This window comes from Temnothorax americanus, unplaced genomic scaffold (assembly GCF_048541705.1).
Source record: "Temnothorax americanus isolate GAGA-0224 unplaced genomic scaffold, ASM4854170v1 Scaffold1, whole genome shotgun sequence".
In the NCBI taxonomy this organism is placed as follows: Eukaryota; Metazoa; Arthropoda; class Insecta; order Hymenoptera; family Formicidae; genus Temnothorax; species Temnothorax americanus.
The window spans coordinates 7185639-7210198 of NW_027509230.1; the positions used below are offsets into that span (position 1 = coordinate 7185639).

The following is a 24560-nucleotide window of genomic DNA, read 5'->3' on the forward strand; positions in this document are numbered from 1 at the left end:
GACAAAAAGTAATAATCAATCTAAGAATAAAATAAACATTTTCACGCGCTACGGAAGACAACTTTGTTGTCTCGAAATTCCCTGCTTAAATACCCACGCATTAAATACATATCAAGATACAAAATACATACATAATGAGTTTTCTAATATGTATTTAGTATGTAAGTGTGTATTTTGATCACATCTAAATGTTTTTCGTACTTCGCAAAGAGTTATAAATAGAATGTTACCGAACTATGTATATGTATATCGAAAAGAGACGGCGCGTAAAATTATAGATAACATCTTATTTTCAGTTCTGACGAGAATTATCAGTTGCCCGAAGCGAGTTTGACATATTTAAAAGAGGGGAATTTCAAAACAAAAATAGACGAGACGCAAACAAACGGAATAAATGTTGCTGATACGCGATAACGATTCTACAGCGTGCGCGACGGCGATTCGAATCGCGCGCCGGTGGGCGCGCATGCGCGCGCGTCTGCCACGAGCAGCGTCACGGCGCGGGCGGCGGCGGCGGCGGATCGGGCGGATTCGCCGCGAGTCGGTCGGGGTCGGAGTCGTCGGAGACAGCGAACGCCGAACGGCCGATCGCCCCAGCGAGTGGAGCTGGAGCAGCCTCACGGATACGCACGGGGCACGCTCGCGCACCGCACAGTCGCACGATCCGTGTCGGTGTCGTCAGAATCGCCGCGTCGAGTCTCGAAGTCTCGAGTCGTTCGCGGAGCTTGGAGCATCCGGCTTGGGCTGTCCGGCCCCCGCAGTCGTCGCAGTGACCGAGAAGGGAAGAAAGGAAAAAGCGAGCGAGCGAGAAAGAGAGAGAAAGATAAATAGGATGCGGTATCGCGCGAGATTCCGGCGTTGCATCCCGTGTCCGCGGCTTCGCGGGGACGTTGTTGTCGTGGCCGCGGCCGCGTCCCGCTGAGAGCCGAGATATGCGCGGTGTGCCGATCCGTCGCTCGGCAGTGTGCGTGCGCGGGTTAACCTCAAGTAATACAGCGCGAGTGCTCGCGGCCGTCGCCGTCGCCGCGCGACCCAGGTAGGGCGCGAGGTGCCGAATAAAGGGGGAAAATTAGGAAGAGAGCGAGCGTGCATGTTCGGATAGGGGGAGGCGCGCGCGCGCGCGGGGGGGGATACGAGGAAGAGAGTCGTTCTGCGTATCCAACGGACGCGGAGCGCGGCGCGGCGCGGCGCGGCGCGGAGCACGCGTTCGCGCACACGTCCGTCAAGATGTCGTCGTCCGGGCACAGCAGCCGCACTCGCGCCGTCCACATCGGCTCGATCTTCCAGAAGCTGCACGGCCGTTTCGCGGACGCGATGACGCCGCCTAAGCTGTCGACCGACAAGCGTACCCTCGACAAGACCTGGAAGCTGATGGACAAGGTGGTGAAGCTGTGCCAGCATCAGCGGATGAACCTCAAGAACTCGCCGCCGTTCATCCTCGACATCCTGCCGGACACGTATCAGCGGCTGCGGCTCATCTACAGCAAGTACGAGGATCGCATGCAGGTGTTGCACGGCAACGAGCACTTCTGCGTGTTCATCAACAACCTGATGCGTAAGTGCAAGCAGGCGATCAAGCTGTTCAAGGAGGGCAAGGAGAAGATGTTCGACGAGACGTCGCACTATCGACGCAACCTGACCAAGCTCAGCCTCGTGTTCAGCCACATGCTGTCCGAGCTGAAGGCCATATTTCCCAACGGGGTGTTCGCCGGCGATCAGTTTCGCATCACCAAGGCGGACGCCGCGGAATTCTGGAGGGAACGCTTCGGGAACAGGTACGTCCCATCTCGCCACTTCTTTTTTTTTTTCCGCCCTCCATTTATTCCCAAGACGCGCGACCTCCGTTTTTCGCGGAAAGTCCGGTCGCTGGACGATCCTCGAGAAACAGTGTGGACCTCCGGTCGTAAGGTTGCACAAATGGTCCTGCTTTCAGTTTCTGGCCTCGCGAAAAATCCCGCTGTACTTTTCTTTTAACCAGGAATTCTACGGAAACTCATATCTCCCGTGAGCCTGTGGGACACGTTTTGGAGATTTAGACTAAAACGTTAGAGATTTAAGTAAGTAAGAAAGAGGGCACGGGGAGAGCCCAACAAAGAGTGTCCGTGTCGTAATATTTAATTAAAAGTTAGATATTTAGACTATATAGAAGCGTTTCCCGATCGCTGTATAGAAAAAAAATCAGAAGACAAAACCTATTAGAAAACGGAACACCTCAGTCCCGGGCAGGCCTTTGCCAGGCGAGTCACAAAGTCGTGGAACAGCTCTCTTCGAAGTAATCGTCGAGGGGGAACCTGACACGGCACGCTAAAGAAGAGATTCAGAATTCTAGGATTGTTGGACGCGAAAAATGATACTTCTCGCTTTGACAAACGCTGTCAATCTTTTTGTAACTCGGCTTCTAGGGTCAAGGGATCTGAAGGCCACACGTTGCATTTTTCGGGGGGAGAGGGGGCGAAGAATAATTCATTTCCCGCGACAGATTTTGCGGCACGGCGTTTAAAAATTCCGAGAATTGTTAAACTCGAAGAATGACGCTTCCGTCTTTCGCAGGCGTTGTCAATTTTGGTACAATTTGGCTCCTGGAGATCGAAGGATCCAAGATTTTTAATCAGGACTTTAATTAGAACTCGAAAAGCGCAAGTTTTGGAGTAGGTACAAATTGGAGTGACGATCGCGAAATTTGAAGATTATCTCAAACTTGGAAGATATAAATAATTTCAACCTTGACATTTTATATAAATATTGTTTCAAATTTTAAATTAAAGTCCACGGAAAATCAATTTTCCAGAAAAGTCGAGTAAACTCCCACGGAGAGATCTTAAAATCCGAAGATTATCTCGTTTGGGAAGATGATACACACGCGCGCGCGCGCGCGCACACACACGCATACTTTTATCTTTCGCAAACACTCTTGACTTTCATACATCGCGTTTGTCCGTGAGGGTCGCGACGGATCCAAAGTTTCCACTACGTTCATTCATCTGTTCCATCGAGCTGCGACGGGGAGCGCTCCATTCCGAATATCTGAAAATTCCATTTTCGTCGCCGGGCTATAAAAATCCACGATATTAGAATTCCGAAGGGGATAGAGAGAACTCTCTTTTGTGTTTCAATATTTTATGAACGCTGCCAATTCTTGCCTCAAGTCTCGGCTTCCTCGACTGTCCGAAACTTTGACTCTTCGCAACTTCGCCTCTCGTCGGAATAAAAAAAAAAAAAAAAAAAGTCTATCGACTTCCTCAAGGGAGAAAGGGAGAACTTCGGAAAGAGATTTATAAAGCTCTTTCGGAATTAGCGCGGCGATGCGATGCCTCTCTGCCTCGAGGCCGGTAAACTTTCCCGAACTCTAAACAACTCTAAAGGATTTGAGGATACGGTATACACAGTTCGTTCGTGTCGTATTATTAGGGCATCGTGAGTTTTCTGGATACACGTCGCGTATGCTTCATCGTGACAAATTAAGTATCGAGTTGACGTCGACGGCGACGAAACTCTCCTAGGGGAGGGAACCCGATTCGGAGACCAACGGCAACGCCTCTCTCTCTCTCTCTCTCTCTCTCTCTCTCGCGCGCCAAGTAAACAGATCCTCCGGTGAAATATTACAGTCGCGCTTAGCTCACGGCCCCCTTTCTTCCCCTCCTTCCCCCTCCGACCTCTCATCCGCTTCCTTGCCCCGCTTTCAACCATTTCCGATCGCGCCGATCCGCGAGGGATGACACCTGACCCGTCCGCACGTGTTCGCGGGACGCTGGACCTTCTCCGGGGTGAACGTGCGTAAAAACAAATAATAAAGACGCGCAAAGCGGAGCTCGCACGTGCGCGCACCTAACCTAAAAATCATGCGCGTCGCCGCGCGGGGTGCGAGGTGGAGCAGGAGGGGGGGGGGCGGTCGCAAACGTGCAGGAAGGGCGGCGAGGGGGGAGGGGGAGGTATATAGAAGGAGGAACAGGGAGCTGAGGGAGCCCGCGGTTGGCGAGCGAGCGAGACGACGACACCGGACGTCTATCGTTGATATTGACATTATTATCGTGCACCGAAAAGCGGGACATGTGTGTCGGCACTGTCGGCTCGTGTGCAACCGTGGGTTCTCCATAGAGAATGCGTTTTATCGACCGGAAGTCGGGCCGGCGCGCAAGGTGGCGGTGTATCGGGAACTTTGCGCGCGCGAGGAAAAGAGAGAAAGAGAGAAGCGTATATATTTCATTCTGTAACATAATTGGTAGAATTCTGGCTCTCCTTCAAAGAGAGCTTTATAGACGCGCGCATCTTCGTGTCCTTGCCATTAGTCGTAGCTCTATTTTAAATCGTCCAAATTTCTAAATCTCGGAAGAATCAAAACGGAAATCAATTTTTATCGCGTGTCTTCTTACAATTTTGCTATTTTCAATAATATCCACGGATCACGTTTATAACGGGCGGGAATTAAAATTCCACGGGAAAGCGTCCGATTAAAAGATTCAGTAACGCTCAGCTGCTTCCAGCGTAGCTCGAAAATTCCTCCCGATATTCTCGGTCGGAGAGAACGAGAGAAAAATCTATGGAAGCTGCACACTTGTGTATTATGTAAGAGCCCGTCCGACGAGTATCATTTCGCGAGCGTCGCGTCGGCGTTATACTTTCGCGAAGCCGAAGGAGGAGCCGCGCCACCGCCGCCGCTCTCTGACGTCAATCGCGTGTGCTTGACCCGCGACGTCGCGATTTAACGCATTCGGCGGTAATAAACGAAGAATGCTTTATCCGGTTGGTCGGACTCGCATTTACTCGTCGGCGGCGAACTGTCGTCGCGCTGTTTCACGCGCGCGCGCGCGCACGCACGCACACGCGTACGCGCACGGGGGACAAAGGCGGGTTCTCCCCCCCCTTCTATTTCCCCCTTGTGTGTCGTGTCGCGATGAAACGGTAAACGCACTCTCGGCCGCGTGTATGCGGACGCGCGCGCGAGTCGGGGAAATAGCCGCATTAGCATAAAACAACTTCCGGCGTGACGATTCCGCCGGTTCCTGGAGCGACGCAGGAGTCAGCGGGCCACGACACGTCCAGTCATGTTTCCGGACACCGGGGAAACCGTTATACCGCCTTGTCGTTACCGATGTTCGACGGGCGACGCCGTTTTATCGTCGTTAGCGTAGCCCCGCGGATATCTTGGGAGACGAATGAAGGGGGTGTCTCTTCGCGCCTGCGCGATCTTTTCAGAGCGAAAATGACCTCGTTTAACTTTGCCGACGACCTCTTTATCGCCACTCTAGAAGTCGACAATCAATTTGCTGACTATGTCATACTTATTGTAATAGACGCGTATTATAATTGAGATTTTGAAGGCTGCGATGTCAAGGATATCGAATTACTTATCTGTAAGTAGGATGAGGTTCGTATCCGCGGATGTGAAATCGTGATTTGAAATTGGGAGACGCGACGAGACCCACGCTGGACCGGGTATACTTTTGGGCATCTTGTAAAACGTTTAAAATAGCATCGAATCTCTTCTCTCTCTCTCTCTCTCTCTCTCTCTCTATTTTCGTTATGGCGGCCGAAGGCTAATTTTCTATCGATTCCATAGCCTGGCATAGCATCATCGCCCACCGGAGTCGAGGGTTAGCACAATGGAGTATTAATAGAGTGTCAGCCGCGGGACATGAAAGGAAAAAAGGATAATAAAGCTCGTAGGATTACTTGTTGAACGTGACTACCAAGATATTTGCCAATGTTTATTTCTCGCTGTAGTCGCTCGTCCGCGCGACCAGCCTTCCCCATTTAATTCTTACAAATCCCGTGATTCCGACGAAAGATTACCCGACGAGGAAGTATCCGAATTCAGCCGTCCGCAATTGATCGTTTCAATCACTGTTCCACGTATGTGACTAACGACATAGAGATTCGCTATCTAACAGTTTCTAGCGTTAAATATACACATGTTTCTGTTGAAAAGAAAAGGGAGACACCTTGATATTTCTAAATTGCAAGCGACCACCAAAATTCTAGGCTCGCATTCCAATTTCCCTCTCGAGGCGCGCCTTCTTCCACGATCGCATTGGCACATGCACTTGCATGCACTTCTCTCGATCAGCGAGAGGGAGGAGGAGAGAGAGGAGCAGCGCTCACGCACCTTACGCGCGAGTCCACTTCCGGTGTACGTGCGCGCGCTACATCCGGCGACCTTGCGGCCGGCCGGCCGCCCGTCCGCCCGCCCGCGCGATCGTCCCCGATACGGTATCGACCGTTATCGTCACCCGCGGACGCGCTCTTACGGAATTAATGGGAAAATGTCGCGGACCCCGCCTCGCCTCTCGTCGCGTCGTCGCATCGCGGCCGCGTGGCACAGCGACGGCGGCGGCGGCGGCGGCGGCGGCGGTATATAAATAAACGGCCGAGCGCGGGAGAGACGAGTCAATTCATGAATGACCGTTTGCCCGCGGCGCGGGCGCGGACGCGGCGGCGCGGCGCACGTCGCTCGTATTTCGTTGCACGCGCTCTCGCTCGCGACGCTCGCTTCGTCGGAACGTCGAACTTTGAACATGCGCGCGCGTCGATATCGGTACGTCCCGCGTACGTCAACCCGCGTCAAACGCGGGCCTCTCGCAATCTACCGCCTCCTCCTCCAGTCCTCCCGAGGACGGCGATCCCTTTTCCGCGACCTCTCCGTTAACTTTCGGCGATAAATCTCGAGCAACCGGAGGAATCGTCTTCCGTGCGATTTCTTTCGAACCCGCGTATCCTCTCGTTCCGTGCGCTTTATTCTGGCGTAGGGGTTTATCGAGTCTCTGACTGATTAAAAATTGTCGCACTTGTTTTTGGTTTTATTTTTAATAATCGTGTCTGAACGCAGTAATCTTACATGCGCACATCGCTGTTTCTTTCATTCGTAAAGAGATATGTTAGCGTTCCCGAAGTATTACTTCTTAAAGTTAATGAAATGACATTGCGCTTCATAATTTTCTTTACCTTTATTCCTTCCAATTTTAATAAAGTACAGTACGGTACAATAATGTTGTAATTTATTAGTGCTTAGGGGAAAAAAGAGAGGCGGGAGAAATCATTATTTATAGCTTTGGTATACGCGTAAAGCACTGGTTCTCGTTATTTCTCCCTGGGCATTAATTAAACGCAGTAAATAATTGTAAGAATCGTTGCAGTGTACCATTGTTGTGATATACCGTTTCTGACAATGAGTATAATACTTAAAGGGGAACAAAGACTCCTTGTTTTATTATTCATAAAGATATAAATAATTCCACGCTTTATAGAATTTATAGAACGATGCGTGAGAAAAATTTACTATATTCAAACACGATTACGTAAAAACCGGGATAACGACAATCTTTTTGCGGAATAAATTTCGCTTCTGTGCCCTGAAATGCATAAAATATAAAGGTTAAGCAAACCAGTGAAAAGACCTCCATACATGTTGGAAAAATTGATTTTCTTAATTCTTAACGATTCAACTTTTATTATACATATTATCGAAGTGTCGCGCAAAAACTTTCTATAAAAAACTGGGATGATTTTAAATGTTATCTCGCTATACAAAATATAAAAGATAACACATTAATTTATTTTGCTTATACCTTAAGTTTTTTTCTCTTTTAGAAATGCGCTCTATTTAGAAACGTGCCTTATTTAGAATCTAGCGTAATGTTTTCTCCGTCGGAGAACGGTCTGGCATTTCGCAACGTATTATAGTTCACAACATATAGGATGCGGACGATTGCGGCGCGATTAGCATGCGGCGAACCGCCTCGATTACGCCGATGCGCGAACCTTCGGTTTCCGGTCAAATGATCCGCGAACATCCGGTCCGCGGGCGTGTGCGTACACAATGCCGGCTCTTTTAAGCTTGCGAGCAACGCGCACAGCTCGTGACAGTGTCGTAACTAACCGGGCACGATCCCCCGGGATCGCGCCAAGTTTTTACTTCCGGTCCGGTCCAACAACACATAAATGGGGGTCCGACAGAGAAGTGTCATTCGCAATTAAACGCGGTAACACGAGTCATCATTCGCGAAAGAGTCCAGCAGTTTGGTCTATTTACATCAATGTAATAGAATAACAGATAATGATATAAAAATTAATCGTCTCTTTTTATATTTTATTAAAATATTAATCTCCCTAAGGGAAGAAAGCAGACGTTTAGCCTGTAAATGGCATTTTTTTATTTTCAGATTTTATTTTCATGGGGGGGATTAATTAAAAAGGACGCGCTTGATTTTTTTCTAATAAAAACTCCCTGCGGCTTCCTCTCTCTCTCTCTCTCTCTCTCTCTCTCTCTTTCTCTCTTTCTTTCTCTCTCTCTTCGTATCATACCTTCTTTATCCCCATCCATCTCTCTTGTTGCGTTTAAACTTATATCACGTACTTATACTTACACGTGGTGCTCGCTATAAGATTCAAGCTTCTATTGCTTCTCTATATTTTATACAAAAAGTAATAAGATTTGAAAAATGTTATCAAAGTTTTTATCAAAATAAAGAAAATTACAGTACATAAAAGTATGTCAAAAATTTTGTATGCGGGCGTAATAAAAGTTTCTATAAAAAATTTTCAAGCGAAAAACACTGTTAAGAAAGTTGCTGAGCTCTCTTGTTGTTTTTTCTCTTTTTCCTCTGAGTTGTCGCCAAAACTCTCCGATTTGATCAAGATACTTTTTAATCTGACAGATTAAATTGTGTACGGTAAAATCTAAACTTTGTTTAGCGTCGCAGCTCCAGGTGCGTTACTGATATTAATTGGACGCAGTTCTGCAATGCGGAACCAACTCCGAAACCCGTACTTTTCCGCTAGAGCAAATTTCGCGGAAACGTTAGAAGCAAAATTCTACGCCAACGTTGTATCTCAAAAATAATGACCGAACTATACAGTCCTCCGCAAATATAATTCCATGTGTAATGTGCGCGTTTTTTTGAAAAACCCTTGTCCACAATACAGAACTGAAAATCACGAAAATGGCTTGGTTTCCATATTGCACAAGTGCATCCAATTACAACTTGCAAAGTCCTCGGATTTTATAAGTTTCATATATTTTATAGTTTCTCAAATTTATATATATATAAATATTTTTATATCTTCTCAAGACTATTATTACGTATACGCGAGTCACTTGACATTTCTCAAATCCCCGCTGTATGACAGTTACAACGATTGCAATTGTAGTCATTCCGACTGCAAAGCCAAATTGCGCAAATAATTGAATTTTCTAAACAGAGAAATGTGTGTCTGTAGAGTTTAGTTTTCTATACAGTTATGAATACAGAGAGAAACTGACGTACGCGTGATTGACTGGCGATAAGATCGGATCGACTGATTTACGCGCGGTGCGTGAGAAATTCTCACCGATAATCCGATCTCTCGCCGACGATCTCGATCACCCTCGTCCTGAATCTTCATCTCGAGAGGACGCGCGAGGGGAGGGGGAATTTGAGATCCCGAGACAGATCGGAGAGGCCTCCGTCACGCCGGTCACGCGGTCGTACATCACGCACGCGTATGTCGGCATATTGTCGGTGCGACCGTCGAAAGGCGGTCGCGGCCTGTAGTGGTCGGTCCCTTCCCCCCTCCCCCCTCCCTTTCCTGCCCTACCCGTTCGGCGAGTTAAGCTCACATCCGCACGTGAGTCGAAGCGGAAGGAAGGGGACGGGACGTCGCGATTAAGGCGAATTAAAACGAGCGGAGTCGCATGAATCGGCGCTCCCGGAGCGGAGCTGTGGGTAGAAGAGGGGGGGGGGAAGAGTCGCTCTCGCCGGCCCACGTTTATCGGCGGGAGGTTAGGTTAGGTTTCCTCGAGAGATCGAGCCGGTTAGGCGTCATCACGCGCGCGACGGAAATTGCGTCGACTCGCGCCTCTCCTTCCTCTTCGTAAGTTTTTTTTAAACTGATTTTTTTTTTTTTTTTTTTAGAAAAAGTAGGGAAGTACGTTCACGGTGATCCAGGTACCAACACTGATAGGTTTCTGTAAATCGATTCGCTAGCTTTTTTTTCCCATCTCTTCGTCAACTTTGGCTTGATTTTTAACGGAGCAAGTATTTCGTTAAAAAAAAAATCTCTTTGATTTGAAGTTCGATACAAATTCCTCCTCGTTCTCTCCACAACACGTGTACCTGGATCGTCCCGAGGTGACGTTCGCTTATTGTCTCTCGCATATACGAAGACGAACCTCGTTAGAGCAACGACATTTATGTGCGACGATATCGGAAATGTCAGACCGGAAATAATCCCGAGGAAAACGCGTTCGATCGGATACGCCGATAACGCTGTCCCTAACGGGGACACCATTGTCGTCGCCGTCGTCGAGAGAGAGGGAGAGAGAGAGAGAGAGAGAGAGAGAGAGAGAGAGAGAGAGAGAGAGAGAGAGGGAGAGAGAGAGAGAGAGAGAGAGAGAGAGAGAGAGAGAGAGAGAGAGAGAGAGAGAGAGAGAGAGAGAGAGAGAGAGGGGGGGAGAGCGAGAGACGAAGGGTGGGGCAAAGGGGCAGGGGGGAGGGAGGAGGTGCTCGTGTCAGAGGTTCACGCGAGCATGCGGAACCTTTTTGAACGGACGCAGCATCCTTGAAACGTAATTCCAGCCGTTCCACTGACATTTTCCGCGGATGTATTTTTACTGCGCGTTGCGTAATTGCATCTGGATCTTACGCGGGAGAAGGATGCTGTCGCCGTCGCCGCCGCCGCCACCGCCGTGGAGTGGGAGACAGGGGCAAGGGGAGGACTCGTATACGCCCGCGTGGGCGGAAAAGGGTTAAAGTTGAAATTAGATGCCTTTGACGGCTGAACTTTGCTGATAAACTCGTTCGCGCCGTTTTACGACCGATAATACCGATGTACATATGTACGACGGCGTACGTTCGTGGAACCTGGCTGCCACCTCCGCCGAGGCGGAGCGTTAAACGCTCCGTTGATGTTGACAACGTCAACATTAGCCCTTACGGGCGATAAATGACCAATTCAGAGGCTCCTTTACGTCACACCGCTATCGATCAATCCGAGGTCCTTCGCGCGGCACGGCACGGCACGGCACGGCCTGGCTTCGGCGGCGAAGGCGAGTGAATTAAACGGAGTTAATAGAAATCCGTATTGTGCCCTTCGCGTTTCTCTTTGCGATTCTCCTTTCTTCGCGGTCGCTTTCAAAGTTAAGCCCTGGCTTTCACGCAATCACGACAAAATGAAATGAAGAACGACGTCGAATTAGACACCGAACCGTCGTTGTCCATTTTATCTCGTCACGATTGAGGGTTTGACCAGTTTGGGGGTTTGATTTTAAGAGCTTGACCGAAATTTTTATGTCTTCTCATTTCGATCGGCATTTGGGAATTATAGGACGGAATCCCGGCGCTATGAATACGAGACGTGTCTTTTGTTTTCTATCTTGCATTTCGACGTTTAATTACGACGCTGTGCGACAGAGCAGCTGAGGTTCCAGGGGGGTTGGGGGGGGGAGGGATAATTCAAGTAACTTTTATTCATGGTCAGAGGGAAAGCGCTTATTGTCATTGACAGTTCTGGGAAATGACGTGGGCTCTCCGTGACGTCATTTACGTATATAAAACTGGCGCGGCCGCTATAAATGTCTCTCTTGGTACCCTATAACTTTTACTTAAACCGTCCTTTTTTTCTTTTTTTTTTCTCTAAAATCGATACACGCTTCAAGAGAAAGAGATTAATCTATTACGCTTTATGCGGGCCTCGCCCCGCATATGTAGGCTCGGCCTCCTATTCTTGCCTATATAGTTTCTCAACCTTCAAAGGTCTTCCCCGATGACATATTGAGCCTGCTTGGATTCCCCATAAATGCTCGGAACCTTTCCCCGTTTCTGTTATATCATCTCGTTTACGTGCCCCCGTGGAGACCTGATAACCAAGATACGGTGTCACGAGAAAGAGGAAAGAGAGAGAGAGAGCGAGAGAGAGAGAAAGAGAGAGTTTCGGGCTGTCGAACGAACAACTTGAAAGTCAGTCAATCATTTTTTTATACGCGTGACATGCAATCGAAGAAAATAAATCCCGCAATTTCGTCATATCGTTTGTTTTAGTTACGGACATTCTCTCTTCCGCGTATAGAAATTTCATTCCGCTTATTTTCAGTAGAGTTTTTACAGCTATAGATGTCTAATAGTACCACCGACGACCGACGATCCCGAGAGAGATTGACTTACGAGCGAATTGATTTCATTTCCAATTAATGAAAAATTTCCAATAGAAGGAACGGAGAGAGAGCGAATGAATTTTTCGTTTTCCTTTTCTCCTCTTTATTCGCGAGGCCATATAGGGGAGGCTATTTCAGCGTGGCGCTGACGTTAAATAATCGAGACGTGGCGCAAAAAACATTTTTTTTTCCTTCCCGGTCGTCGGCGGGCGCGCGAGGGTGGAATTTCGACCCGCGGCGGTGTGGATTGAGACGTCACGTTCGGAAGCGATGACGTCGGGAAAGCGACGGTTCTATGAATGGCGGCGAAGCCTCGGGGGGTCGAGTCGGCAGGCAAGGACGACTAATTATAGCGTTAGCGTCTCTCTAACGTCGTTTTGTACATTAACCATGTGCACCGTCACGCACACGTGCGTACGCGCGTGTATTATACGGCGCGCCTGTGGTAACCGAGATTATGATCGGGCACGATCCATTTTGATCGTCGTCGTCGTCGTCGTCGTCGTCGTCGTCACCGTCACCGTCATCGTCGCCGTCGTCGGTGCGGGGATGCGAATTCAGGACGGCGAACGTGCGTCACGTTTACCCTTGTCCTGCTGTCGACACACCTGCGTGTGTGTCTGTGTGTATGTCAATGTGTGTACGGGCATCTCGCACAACATCCACTGACAAATTACCGCGAGAGAAACACTCCCCGGGTTCGATACTCGGCAGATAAATCGGACACGAGCGTGATGTACCTACGCGCGAGTTCCTCCCACTCGGAACGTCCGATCTTAATTTTAACGACTTTTCGATACGTCGGTGATAAGTATCTCGCCGACCGTGGAGCCTGGAACGGCTGGAACGGCTGCAGGAACTAATGCTCCGAGAGGCTTTCGAATTATCCGACGTGATTCGGATTACGAAGGTAATTGGATTTGGCTGTTTAAACGAGAAGCTTATTCCCTTCCCTGGGGGAAAACCCTTTTCAATAGGGACTGCTGATACTCCGGCGTTTTAAATAGATAAGAGATAGGGCGAGTCTCTCACAAATTGGTTGGAAAATCTCCCAGTAAAATCATGGTCCGCGATACACAGCGAAGCACAATTATCTCTCTCGCGCTTGACAGAAGGGAACGACAAAAACGTTATCGAAATTAGGAACACAAAAATGAGAAGAATTGGAAAGAGGAAATGTGGCACATCTTCCAGAGTAATCTAAACGATAAATTGTCCCGCGCCGCATCATGCGGGAACGCTTGGAAAGGCCCAATTAAGCTAAGAGTATAGTGTTGCCGGTGACACCGTAAACAGACAAGGTCGCCGAACAAGCGTAAACGCCGCGTGAAAGTGACCGCCGTCGCTAATTATCGCGACGAAATAAGAGGAGTGGGCGTGTATGCGCGTGAGTGAAATTACATTCATTCACGTTGGCGTTACTATTGTGACAGTTGAACAAATGTATCTCGGCTTGCGTTTCATTCCCCTCGGGGACACGCGCCAGATCGAAGTTTCCAAATTAATTAATAGCAATTCCGCGTTTCTCAAGCGTGCACTTCGTCAACCGAGTCGGAATTTAACATCGATTTTGACCCCCTTTGACGCGCAACATACAATTTCCGCGTTATACGAGAATTGTAAAGCCGAAAATAATGCGAATGTGAGCCAGCGATTGTCCCGTGCCGACAAAACGAGATTTGTATCGGAGCTTCGTCTTCCTTCCCCCGAGTCGCAAATATATCGTAATTTACAATTTAGATATATTTTTGCAATTTTCGAAATGTAGCTTGTGTTTGGGAGTTTAAATAAGCGTGCATCCATGAAACAGTTTTATTTATTTCTTACACCATTGTAAAATAGCTTTATGTTATTATAACAAGATATTTCGGATTTAAGTCTAATATCTTAGTACTTTTAATAACATGATGCCAAACATAGCACACATGTCGAAATCGTAATTTTGCCGGTACAAACCTGTGTAGGTAATAATTGATGCTAATTATTATAGGAGAGAGAGAGAGATGAAGAACAAGAGACAAAATTAATATCAGTGATGTAATTTAGTAGTAAGTGGTATACATAGAAGCAAAGCTAATATTAAATTTGAGGATTTGTCTTAAATAGAACTTTTATGAATGTATAAAGATAAGGAATGTGCAAATATATACGTACTATTGATTTCCAGTTAAACAATTCATAATCACATTACATCATGTTACGTAATATAAAATATATGCATACCAGTGTAAATACCTCGAAAAAGTACTCAAAAATAGCTTGTTGTAATGTATAAGAGGGAAAAAAATATGTTTTTATATTTAGATATATACGAACGCAGAGATATCGAAAATCTACTCATACATTATGTAAAATCCAACATTTAATTCATGTCAACTACAAGGAATATCTACCTTAGAAAATCATATATGAAAAGAAACGATTTAAAAATATTTCTCGAGAGAACTCTTCAGCTTGTGGGGATCCACATTAGGGCCGTGTCGTTCGACGACCTTGCCCTCCTTGTTGACGATGAACTTGGTGAAGTTCCATTTTATGAAGTTACCTAGCAGGCCACCTTGTTCTTTCTTCAGATATGACCACAGAGGATGCGTATTGTTTCCGTTCACGTCGATTTTCTCGAACAAATCAAATTTTACCTGTGGAAAAGATCGAGTACATAAATATTAGTTTATTTCTCAAGGAAGGCAAGCGATTTTTGTCTGCGTTCACAACATAAACTCTATCGTCGTTGCTCTCATTATACAATTACGAAATAATATTATACTATTAAATTTTCTTTTTTAGTCAATTAGAATATTATTTTTCTCAGTCGGATATATTCCGCGAAAGATCGTGAACGGGGGGCAGGGGAGGAATTACTTTCTGACGATCGGCGAAGCTGCAAATGTCCTCGCTATTTCCCGGCTCCTGCCCGTTGAACTGGTTACAGGGGAATGCTAGAATTCGTAATCCTGCCGAATAATACGAAATATTTAATCGTCGCACGGAATAGTTTTCTATGGATTTCTTCGTAGCGCAAGAATTACCTTTGGATTCGGCGTACTCGTCGTACAGTTCGTTGAGCTCTTTGTAATTCGTCGGCGTGAGGCCGCATTTCGAGGCGACGTTTACGATCAAGCACACGTGGCCTTCGTATCTGAACCAACGACAGATGGTATTACATCTTTTCCGCAACGCGATGTTTACGCCCGACACAGTGTCGGGTTCATGCTTACTTGGACAAAGGGACTTCCTCTCCTCTGATGGAGTTCGCCGTGAAGTCGTAAATCGACGTGGCCGACTTGTAATCCTTGTTTCCGCTCATCGCTGCCGCAACTGCAATCGCGTTGAAAGTTCTCAAAATGACAAATTGATAATCAACGTTGACCGAGCGACAGATAATTCATTTTGCAGATGTTAATTCGATTATCGTATTTTTTTATGTTTTCATAATTCGACGTTAATTCATTTTCTACATCTACATTAGCCGTAAGCATTAATTAAAAACGAGGACAGTAAATGTGCTTCATGTTTTGTGTTTTTTCTTATATAAACAGACAATAAATAATTACGTTGAAACATCGTAAGCTTTGTAAAAGGAAGCGCTCGATAATTTGAGAAAATTGAAATCTAGTTTAAAATCACGTTGAAAGACGTGGTGATAAAATAATATTTGTGCTTTTAGTATGCATCATTTTGCTTTTTAAAAATCGCTCTCGATATATCGCGGTTATTTTCACGCCGAAGCACGCGAAAAGGCAAAAAGACGCAGAAAGCGCAATGAAGCGATATATGTAATGAAATTTTTGTGAGGTTCTCTTAATTGCGCGAGTAATATTGTGCAATATCGAGAGCGCACTCCAAGCTATTACGATTAAATTGGTATTATGAAAAGCAATCGAGTCGAATAAAGTGTCTGGAAAATTTCTCGCGATTTTTCCATCTCCCTCGAGTTTCAATCGCAATAATTTTCACAAACGGATCATTTCGACAGTAATTATTTGTAATCGTCAGATTGGCGTTTATCGTTAGCTAACGGGGAAAATGATGCAAGAACCGTCGAGTGGGGAGGAGGGAAGAGCAATTATCAAATTACGTGCCTGCGAAATTTCGGGCTAAGTGCACGAATCCGGTGGGTAGCATGAATTTTATAATGCGCATTTCCGGTGTGCCGGAGGCCCCGCTCCTGAAACTGCCGATACAGGAAGGGAAGGGGTGGGGGGGGGGAAGGGATAATATATTGTGAGTTCAATCCCCCGCCGTTAACAAAAATAATTCGGGGAACTTTATCTCGCGACTTACTCACTATCCCCCCCCCCCCACGATTGTTCTGTTCTCTCAACATGTAGGAGGAACACGTAGGAGAAAAGATAATTGTTGCATTTACGCGAATTTATGTTCAATTATTGTATCATATTGTAAAAACATAGTATTGTATTATATAGTATTGTATTGTAAAAATATTGTATTATATTGTAAAAATGGAGACAACGAGATTCAAGAGTATCATCGACATTATTTACATTTACGCGAATGTATTTTTCATTATTAAATTATATTGCATTAAAGAAATATGAAAATGGTGAATTTTACAAATAATTAAACATAGTTGTTATTCAAAATACGTAAATGTACGGAAAGAATTTACATATTACAAGCTGCGGGCTGTTAATTTATCGTAAATATGTATAATTACAAAGATACAAATGAAATGAATATTTCGTTGAAATAAATAGCAGTGTAATTCACAAAACAAAGCTCTCGAATAGCATCGTTTCAAATAAATGTGGGTAGTATTTGGCTCGATTTTCCTTGCGCTTGACCAATTGGACCAAATAATTCGTATAACGTACTTAATGAATGGGTTTGGAAATTGCGTAAAACCATTGTGATATATAAGCAAATCGTATAAAACGAGACGATTACGTCCGGACGGATATATGAGTTGCCATTGAAACAAGATGACTGGGCAATTCCGTTGTATAAAATAAGACAATAAGGCTAGATCGACGATAAAACATCGAACATCGGACATTTGTCAAACACATACCAAAATTTGCAATAATACTAAATTTACAATGCAAATTTACATATTTACATATTTTATTCTGATTCGAGGGAAGAACTCTCTCATCCCTTTTCGTACGATATTATTTAATATCGAGATCGAGATACTTTGAGAGGTGGCTAGATTTTTTGATAAAATTCGGAGTAGTGGATTCTGTTTCGATTGCAAAGCGGCACTTTTCCGTCGCACGGATGCCGCATATCCTGAATTGAGAGGATGGGCAAAAGGCAAAAGTCATCAATCGATCGATGTTGGTTGCTCTTTTTTTCGTTACGAAATCGATCGGTTCCTCGATGGTTTTTAAATTCAGTGAATTGTTATATCGATTTTTTTCGTTTGACGTTATTAAATTCTGTTACCAGAACATATGGCGAACATATAAATTTGCTCATCTATATCGAGACATCCTACGTGTCGAAATTAATTCCGTTTCTAATTCCTCCTATATGTAATTATTTATTTCTTATTCTCGTTTATCGTATCTAAGCCCTTGGGTATTCGATCAAACTTCGATTAACTTAATTGACTGCATGGTGAAAAATATCAACATTTTGTTAACGAGAATAAAATTGTTAATTTTTTTTATTTAGTTTGAAAAGAGAGATTAAATTAAAAACAACGAATTACATAATTATAAATTTTACTGTAAATACTGGCGCATTAATTATCGATATAAATTAATCAAACTTTGATCAAAGTCACCTTTTAAACTGTTTAATATTAATCATCTATATAGAGAGAAATTACGAATTAATAGATTATCACTATGTTTTCGAGATATTATCCATTATGAAAAATTATGGTTTTTTTTTTTTTAAATCAATTATTTGAATAAATTAATTTTTTCGACATCGTCCATCCCTATTCTCGATATTCGGATGTAATCGCGAGTATCGACGTGTGTAGCGCGCAGAATTCCGCGAATGGTGGCCATCTATCGTCCGCCGGCTCAACCTCGCGGAGAGATGACTGGCCGGCGATTGCTCCTAGCGTGGAATCTACGCCTAACTCCGCGCTCGATGTCTCGGTTATATCTCCGCGAGATATTTCCTCGATGCCGGTTCGCGTAAACGCCACCGCGGAATCTCGCGCACCCGCTGATAAGACGGAACGAGTTGTCGCTTACCGCTGTGAGAAACGCAAAAACGAGCTGAACGAGCGCCGAAAATATCACACGAACTGATCGCCGGCAATCGCTGTTTCACACTGACACCGACCCAGTCACGCTGAACCGTGAACTATTGCGCCGAACGGCGGAGCGACTTTTAACGCGCATGCGTGCGCCAGGCGCCGGTCGCGAGTACCCGGATATCAGTAGCGGATTGAAACATCTTGGGGCCTTAGGGTGACTCGATCAATTCCGATTAAACTTAGTCGACGATTAATTTTTAGTTAATTATTAGTTTTCTATTTAATATATGGAAAAGAAGATTGGATTAGGAACCACACGAGTGTTATTCTTCGAATTATTCGCGAGTACCCGGATATCAGTAGCGGATTGAAACAACACGAGTCATTCTTAGAATTATTTCGATCGAATTTCGATCAACTCGATCAATGCTTGATTGTTTGATACGCGGAAAAAAAAATTAGAAATTACGGATGGCAAATAATGCGACTAGAAAGTTTACTGTAAATAATTTAATTTAATTAGTGACCAAGTTAATTGGAGTTAGTATAAAGTTAATAGGGTCGGGGGAGAGTTTGATTGAAGTCATCCTTGGGCGCGGTATGGAGTTAACAGTTTGAAGAGGCTCACGAAACGTAAACGTTTCACAACTCGCGATATTAATCTGAACAGCAAATTTTTGGAACGGAATGTCGATGTAAAATCGTCATTTATTGTATAAAAAAAAGTTTTCTAAAAAAAAAAAAAACTTTTGAAGATAAATAAGAGAATTCACTTTGCACATGACATATAATTCTACTTCGATTTTACTTCTTACCCCGCTTGACAAATATGACAAATCTTTTGTAACAACTTAATATACAATATAAAACTAATGTAAAAACTAATCTAGAATAAAAAAGTGATCTATGTATAAAAAGGAAGAATGATTTTTTAATCTTATTCTTTAATCTGTTTTTAGTACATTGGTACCGTGGAAGGTGTTCAGACACGAGTTGAATCAGGTTCATCCAATTAGCTCGGGACTACAAGCGATGGCACTGAAATCCACGATAGATTTGACGTGCAACGATTACATTTCCAACTTTGAATTCGACGTATTCACGAGGTAAGCGCAAATTTATAGCCAACTAATTTAGCTTCATCGAGCTTCTGTCGCGACGATTCCGAGTCAATCTCGTACATCTTCGATACACTTTTAATACGTTGTGCGACTTTTCAAGGCTGTTTCAACCGTGGTCGACTCTCCTGCGAAATTGGAAAATTCTGGCTGTGACGCATCCTGGCTACGTGGCTTTCCTCACGTACGACGAGGTGAAAGCCCGTTTGCAAAAATATTGCATTACCAAGCCTGGGAGCTACGTATTTCGGTTAAGTTGCACGAGGCTGGGACAATGGGCAATCGGTTACGTCACGTCTGACGGTGATATCCTACAAACTATACCGCATAACAAGAGTTTATGCCAAGCGTTATTGGACGGCTACCGGGAAGGCTTGTGAGTATACCGTTGATCTATACCGGCCAAGTTATTGCCGTTTACCTGTCCAGGTTTACGTCCATAAAGATTTCACGAATACATATTCGAAGATCGATTTGCAGCTACTTATACCCGGACGGCCGAAATATAAATCCGGACTTGACATGGGCGGTGCAACCGACGCCGGAGGAGCACATCAAAGTGACGGCGGAACAGTACGAATTATATTGTGAGATGGGTAGCACATTCCAGCTGTGTAAGATCTGCGCCGAGCATGACAAGGACGTAAGGATAGAACCATGCGGCCACCTTCTCTGTACTCCATGCCTTACAGCTTGGCAGGTAGCAGTATATAATCTCTTACCAGCTTTATCTCCACTTCTCAGCGATCGATAAATGTTTCTGTAATAATTTAGTTTGACTCACAGTCAGCTTTACACTTTGGCGGTTATAAAACATTGCGATAAAAATATCTCTTGTTGTTTCATTATTTACGACAACATAAGGTTTTTACGATGATACATGCGTGCGTTAACGTTGTGCTTCGATCGGATTGCAGGATTCCGAAGGACAGGGCTGTCCGTTTTGCCGAGCTGAGATTAAAGGCACCGAGCAGATCGTCGTAGATCCGTTCGACCCGCGAAGAACCCACAGACCCGGGGCGCATTCGGCGTCTGCTAGTAACGCATCGACCCCCACGCGGGATCTCGACCCCGACACCGAGGTATCCGACTAGGAATAGCATCCACCTTCATTATTAAATGTGTTCTATGTATAACAAACATCCCTCCCCCCCTCTCGCAGAGAGTATGCCTCATTCTCGAGAATGCCTCATACATTTCACACGAGATCTCGCGGTTTACCTCACGGTCGTGTACACGTGTCACGTCACTTCGTACGTCTATCATCGCGACTGTATGCCGTACCTCGTGGCAGGTACGCGGTAGTAATTTTAGGCATGTAACGTATCAGCGAAGCTACTTGCATCGATCTACCTTCCGGGACCAAGAGGGGACCAAATTGCAATGATGTGGCTATATGGTTTTGTAGTTCGTTGTCTTTTCCCGTGTTTTTTTTTTTCGTGTTTTTTTGCAAGATTACCAAACGAGCCTACGGAATGATCGTTCGTTAGCCGATCGGTCAGCCTTGTCTATCGCGCATTTTTTTTTACAACTAACACGTTTTTTGAGATCTATATCGTTTATATCGCATAATTACAAATTTCATAAATTACGCGGGGGTTCTCAGGTAAGACTCGCTTTTCTTGCACCTCATTGGAAGCTATAAGCCGGCGGCTTAGTGTATGACCCATTTTTGCTGTCATTTATGATTATGCATACGCAATCATAGCTTCCGGACAATTCTGCCTAACATACGACGAGCCAATAGAGATTCGATGAGGAATTATCAAGATTTATATAAACGCGCGCTTATATAATGCGTTAATTTATCAGCGGAGAGAAATGTACCAGGCATCCACACAACCACAAAGTGGGTTCATTACATTTACTTACGTCGTCAAAAGTTCTTCAGTCCATAAAATTCATAATGCATGTGCATATGCGTATTTTAAAAGCGCTCCTTTTTTTAGTATGTGCATACAGACGATTTTAATGCTTGTGACAAATCTTTGTGTATATTATTTATGCATAAGATTATATGGTTTACAAATAATTACATATGGCTTATATCTAAATTAATATATACAAAGCATAAGAAAGAGATCCACAAGGAAATGGATCATGCGAGCAAAAATTTGAATATAATCACACTACCGAAGTTGCATTTGTAATTTTCACCTGCTCGATAGACTGCAAGACGGATGAGCACGATATTTAGAAGCACTTCTTTTTCGTTAATTGGGAATGATTAAGCGATGAAACTGATATTACTTGCAGATTGCTAAAAAATTTTACATAATTTAAGGTATAATATAATCAATAGTACTGTCGCCAACGGTTAACGATCAATTACAATCTATTTTTAATTGCACATTAAATCGTTTACATTATTTATCTCGACATTACTCAACGGTCAAGAAATATTTATTATCGCGTTTCCACACCTTCGAGTGCTACGATAACGAATGATTATTTTATCGAGAACAAAACAGCTCTATGACTCATATATCGAAATTGAAAAGGAAAAGATATGTACCGTTAAGCCTTTAAATATAGCCTTTAAGCGACAAGGGAAAAGAGAGAAACGATGTAATATGCGATGATCGAGCAAGGTAGTACGCACTGAACATGCGGACTCGAAAAGACCGTTTACCATCGTTATACATCCACGTTAGAACGTATTGTGTACCTGCTGCGATAGGCACGAATGTAATGTCATGTTAACGTCAGCATTATTATGGAAACGGTTCGTTTCCAGCGTTATTATATATTATTTCCTTACGTTAAAATATTAATTTATTATTTATTCCGTATATACTGTACCGAAAAGGGAAAAAAAAGAAAGAAAAAGACGTTTCAGATAATTTCGATATACCAGTCGTCGCGCGCTAAATCGAATGCTGTGGTATTACACGTACGTTTTTAATGCAAGACACTTTTGTAAAGTTTTGTAACGCATAATGCATGCAACCAAGCCCATTGCGGTGTAAGCAAGGAATCGATTTGATTCTATAGCACAATTATTGGCGGACTGGTCAATTTAGACCTCGTTTTAGCTTTACCCCGGCTATTTCAGATCGTATTACGATCACGTAGAGCGCGTTCGCGCTTTAGTTATTAGCGATACGATGAAGGGCGCACGCTGCTAATTGCGAAGCCCTCCTGTATGTGCGCCGCGTAAGATCGGACCAATTCTCGCAAACGTAACTTTAGCGTACGTTCGCCGAGTAGCGTACTATCCATTGTAAAATACTAGGGACTTGAGAATAATTTTTTTTTATAATAAAATTGTATTGCCATTTAACTTCGAGTTACTTCTGCACTCCGTGTATGCGCCACGCAAATATCCCTTATTATGCTGGATTCTCTAGTTTTCGTTATCGAATACGATTCTGCATCAGGTTGCTCCTCCAGCAGCCAGAGGGAGAACCTCCGGGAACGACAACTTTGTTATATATATATCCGTTCGCATGATCGTTTACTTTTATTTCATATAATGTTATCCACACACTGGGGTCACATTGCTCTACTACCCGCTGCATGATCCAAACTAATCGGTAATGTACATGTCTTCTGACTGGGAGGAAGTCGCACGACAGTCGCGTAGTCACAGGTAAGTGATAACATGCATTATGACCGTCTGCTTCTACCGCTTTGTAATTTACACTCATATTTTTTTTTTATCGTTAACGTTACTCGCATTTGACGATTCACGACGGTTGCATCGAATGGAAGGAGATTGACGACATTCGACCGACGTTTCCGCTTCGTTCGCGATGAAGAACTTTTCCTCTCGCGCGATGACGACGCGCCAATAGAGAAATCACTTGTCGTTGAAGTACGAAATGATTTTTCTTGCGATTTAGATTGCTTCAATAATTTACACGAGAACATTGATTGTCGCATCGAATCGCGCAAAAACGTAAGAGATCTTTCGTTTGTATCTTCGTAGACCATCGCAGCAGTGCTTGTACATCTTCCCCCTTTTTTTGTAAACGGATTATTTTTCCTTGTAAAAATAATATCGACGATTCGAACGCCAACATTTTGTAAAAGTTCAAAGTAAAAATAGTTGATCGACCGCTACAGCTTCAAGGCAGAAGACGATTCATCGCTTTATTTGCTTCGAGGAATCCTTCAGGAAGATTTAACCGCAGGAAGTCACCTCGTGGAGGGTAATCGCATATGTTCCCTCAGTTGGAACTAAAAGAGGTGGTATAATTATCATTTCTCGCGAAATCTCCATACGATCATAATCATCATGCTTGTTCTTTCATAATTTTCCATATAATGTATCTTCTCGTTTAGAGTGAAATATCTAATCTAATGTTGCTGGAAGAGTTAAAGCTTCGTTTGCAAGACGATTTAAGATTGACAATAGAGGTAATATCATCGCTACAGAAAAAAAAGTTTTAAAAATTATTTGTACATGCAAGTAAAATTTATTATAAACATTCAGCAACCTCGTCATCTAAATTCGAGACATTTGTAAATTTATTTTCCTTTTTACTCTTGATATGAAAGTCAGTTCATCTTACCGGCAATCTCATCTTATTTTGTGATATGTAAGACGAAGCATGTAACTTTCTGATTATTTGTGTTGATAGTGGAATGATCTAAATTCTATCGCCTTAGGTAATTTTATTCAGAAGTAGCTGTAAGATAATTATAGCTATATAAATATACAACAATTTTTTAAATCATTCCATTTATAATAGAGGTAATTAGGATTGTCAAGTTATTTAATTCGACTTTTGTATGAACGTAAATACTTTCTCAGCCATATAACGGAATTCAGCGTTAACAGTTTTTTTTTCCTATTGCTAATGTTTTAGGATATAATGGAGCTGTGCAACGGCAATTGCGGTCTCATATGCGACGACTCGGACGAGGAAGATGATTCTAGTCCCACGAATTCGCCGGTGCCGCCGCGGAGGATTGTTTCGAGTCCCCCTTTACCACCTAGAAGACCCTCGCCATCACCCACACCAAACAATCACCTCAGGAACGGCCGTCATCTGACAGTACCGAAGGAAAATGCTCCGCCGCCGCCATCAGCGGTCACAGTGATATTGAATTATACCGATAACACTCAACAAAATAACAAAGGTACGGAAGACAGTTTCTAATGCTCGATCTGTACGTATCGCGTAAAAGC

At 44.2% G+C, this 24560-nt stretch overlaps 2 protein-coding genes across 7 annotated transcripts in view; one reads left to right on the forward strand and one right to left on the reverse strand.

Annotated features, from left to right (window-relative positions):
• Positions 1-550: 550 nt before the first annotated feature.
• Cbl (E3 ubiquitin-protein ligase CBL) overlaps positions 551-24560 on the forward strand; it is a 28009-nt gene continuing 3999 nt past the window's right edge. For 2 of the 5 annotated variants that reach the window (XM_077403631.1, XM_077403710.1), the window contains exons 1-6: positions 551-1775; positions 19265-19411; positions 19527-19799; positions 19892-20126; positions 20341-20505; positions 24238-24511. In XM_077403631.1, the coding sequence (XP_077259757.1) occupies positions 1228-1775; positions 19265-19411; positions 19527-19799; positions 19892-20126; positions 20341-20505; positions 24238-24511 (1642 nt within the window). In that variant the 5' untranslated portion in view covers positions 551-1227. The remainder of the gene's footprint in view (positions 1776-19264; positions 19412-19526; positions 19800-19891; positions 20127-20340; positions 20506-24237; positions 24512-24560) is intronic. The other 3 variants (XM_077403794.1, XM_077403877.1, XM_077403962.1) reach the window with 3 other exon arrangements.
• On the reverse strand, positions 13923-18456 carry Gtpx1 (glutathione peroxidase-like 1). 2 transcript variants are annotated; one of them, XM_077426416.1, is made up of 6 exons: positions 18301-18434; positions 16207-16298; positions 15343-15442; positions 15154-15263; positions 14987-15078; positions 13923-14763 (listed from the first exon to the last, which is right to left on the reverse strand). In XM_077426416.1, exons 2-6 carry the CDS (start codon positions 16265-16267, stop codon positions 14548-14550), a joined length of 579 nt encoding a protein of 192 aa, XP_077282542.1. In that variant the 5' UTR covers positions 16268-16298; positions 18301-18434; the 3' UTR covers positions 13923-14547. The 2 variants fall into 2 exon arrangements, with proteins under 2 accessions (XP_077282542.1, XP_077282545.1); XM_077426419.1 differs by lacking the exon at positions 16207-16298 and having other exon boundaries at positions 18301-18456.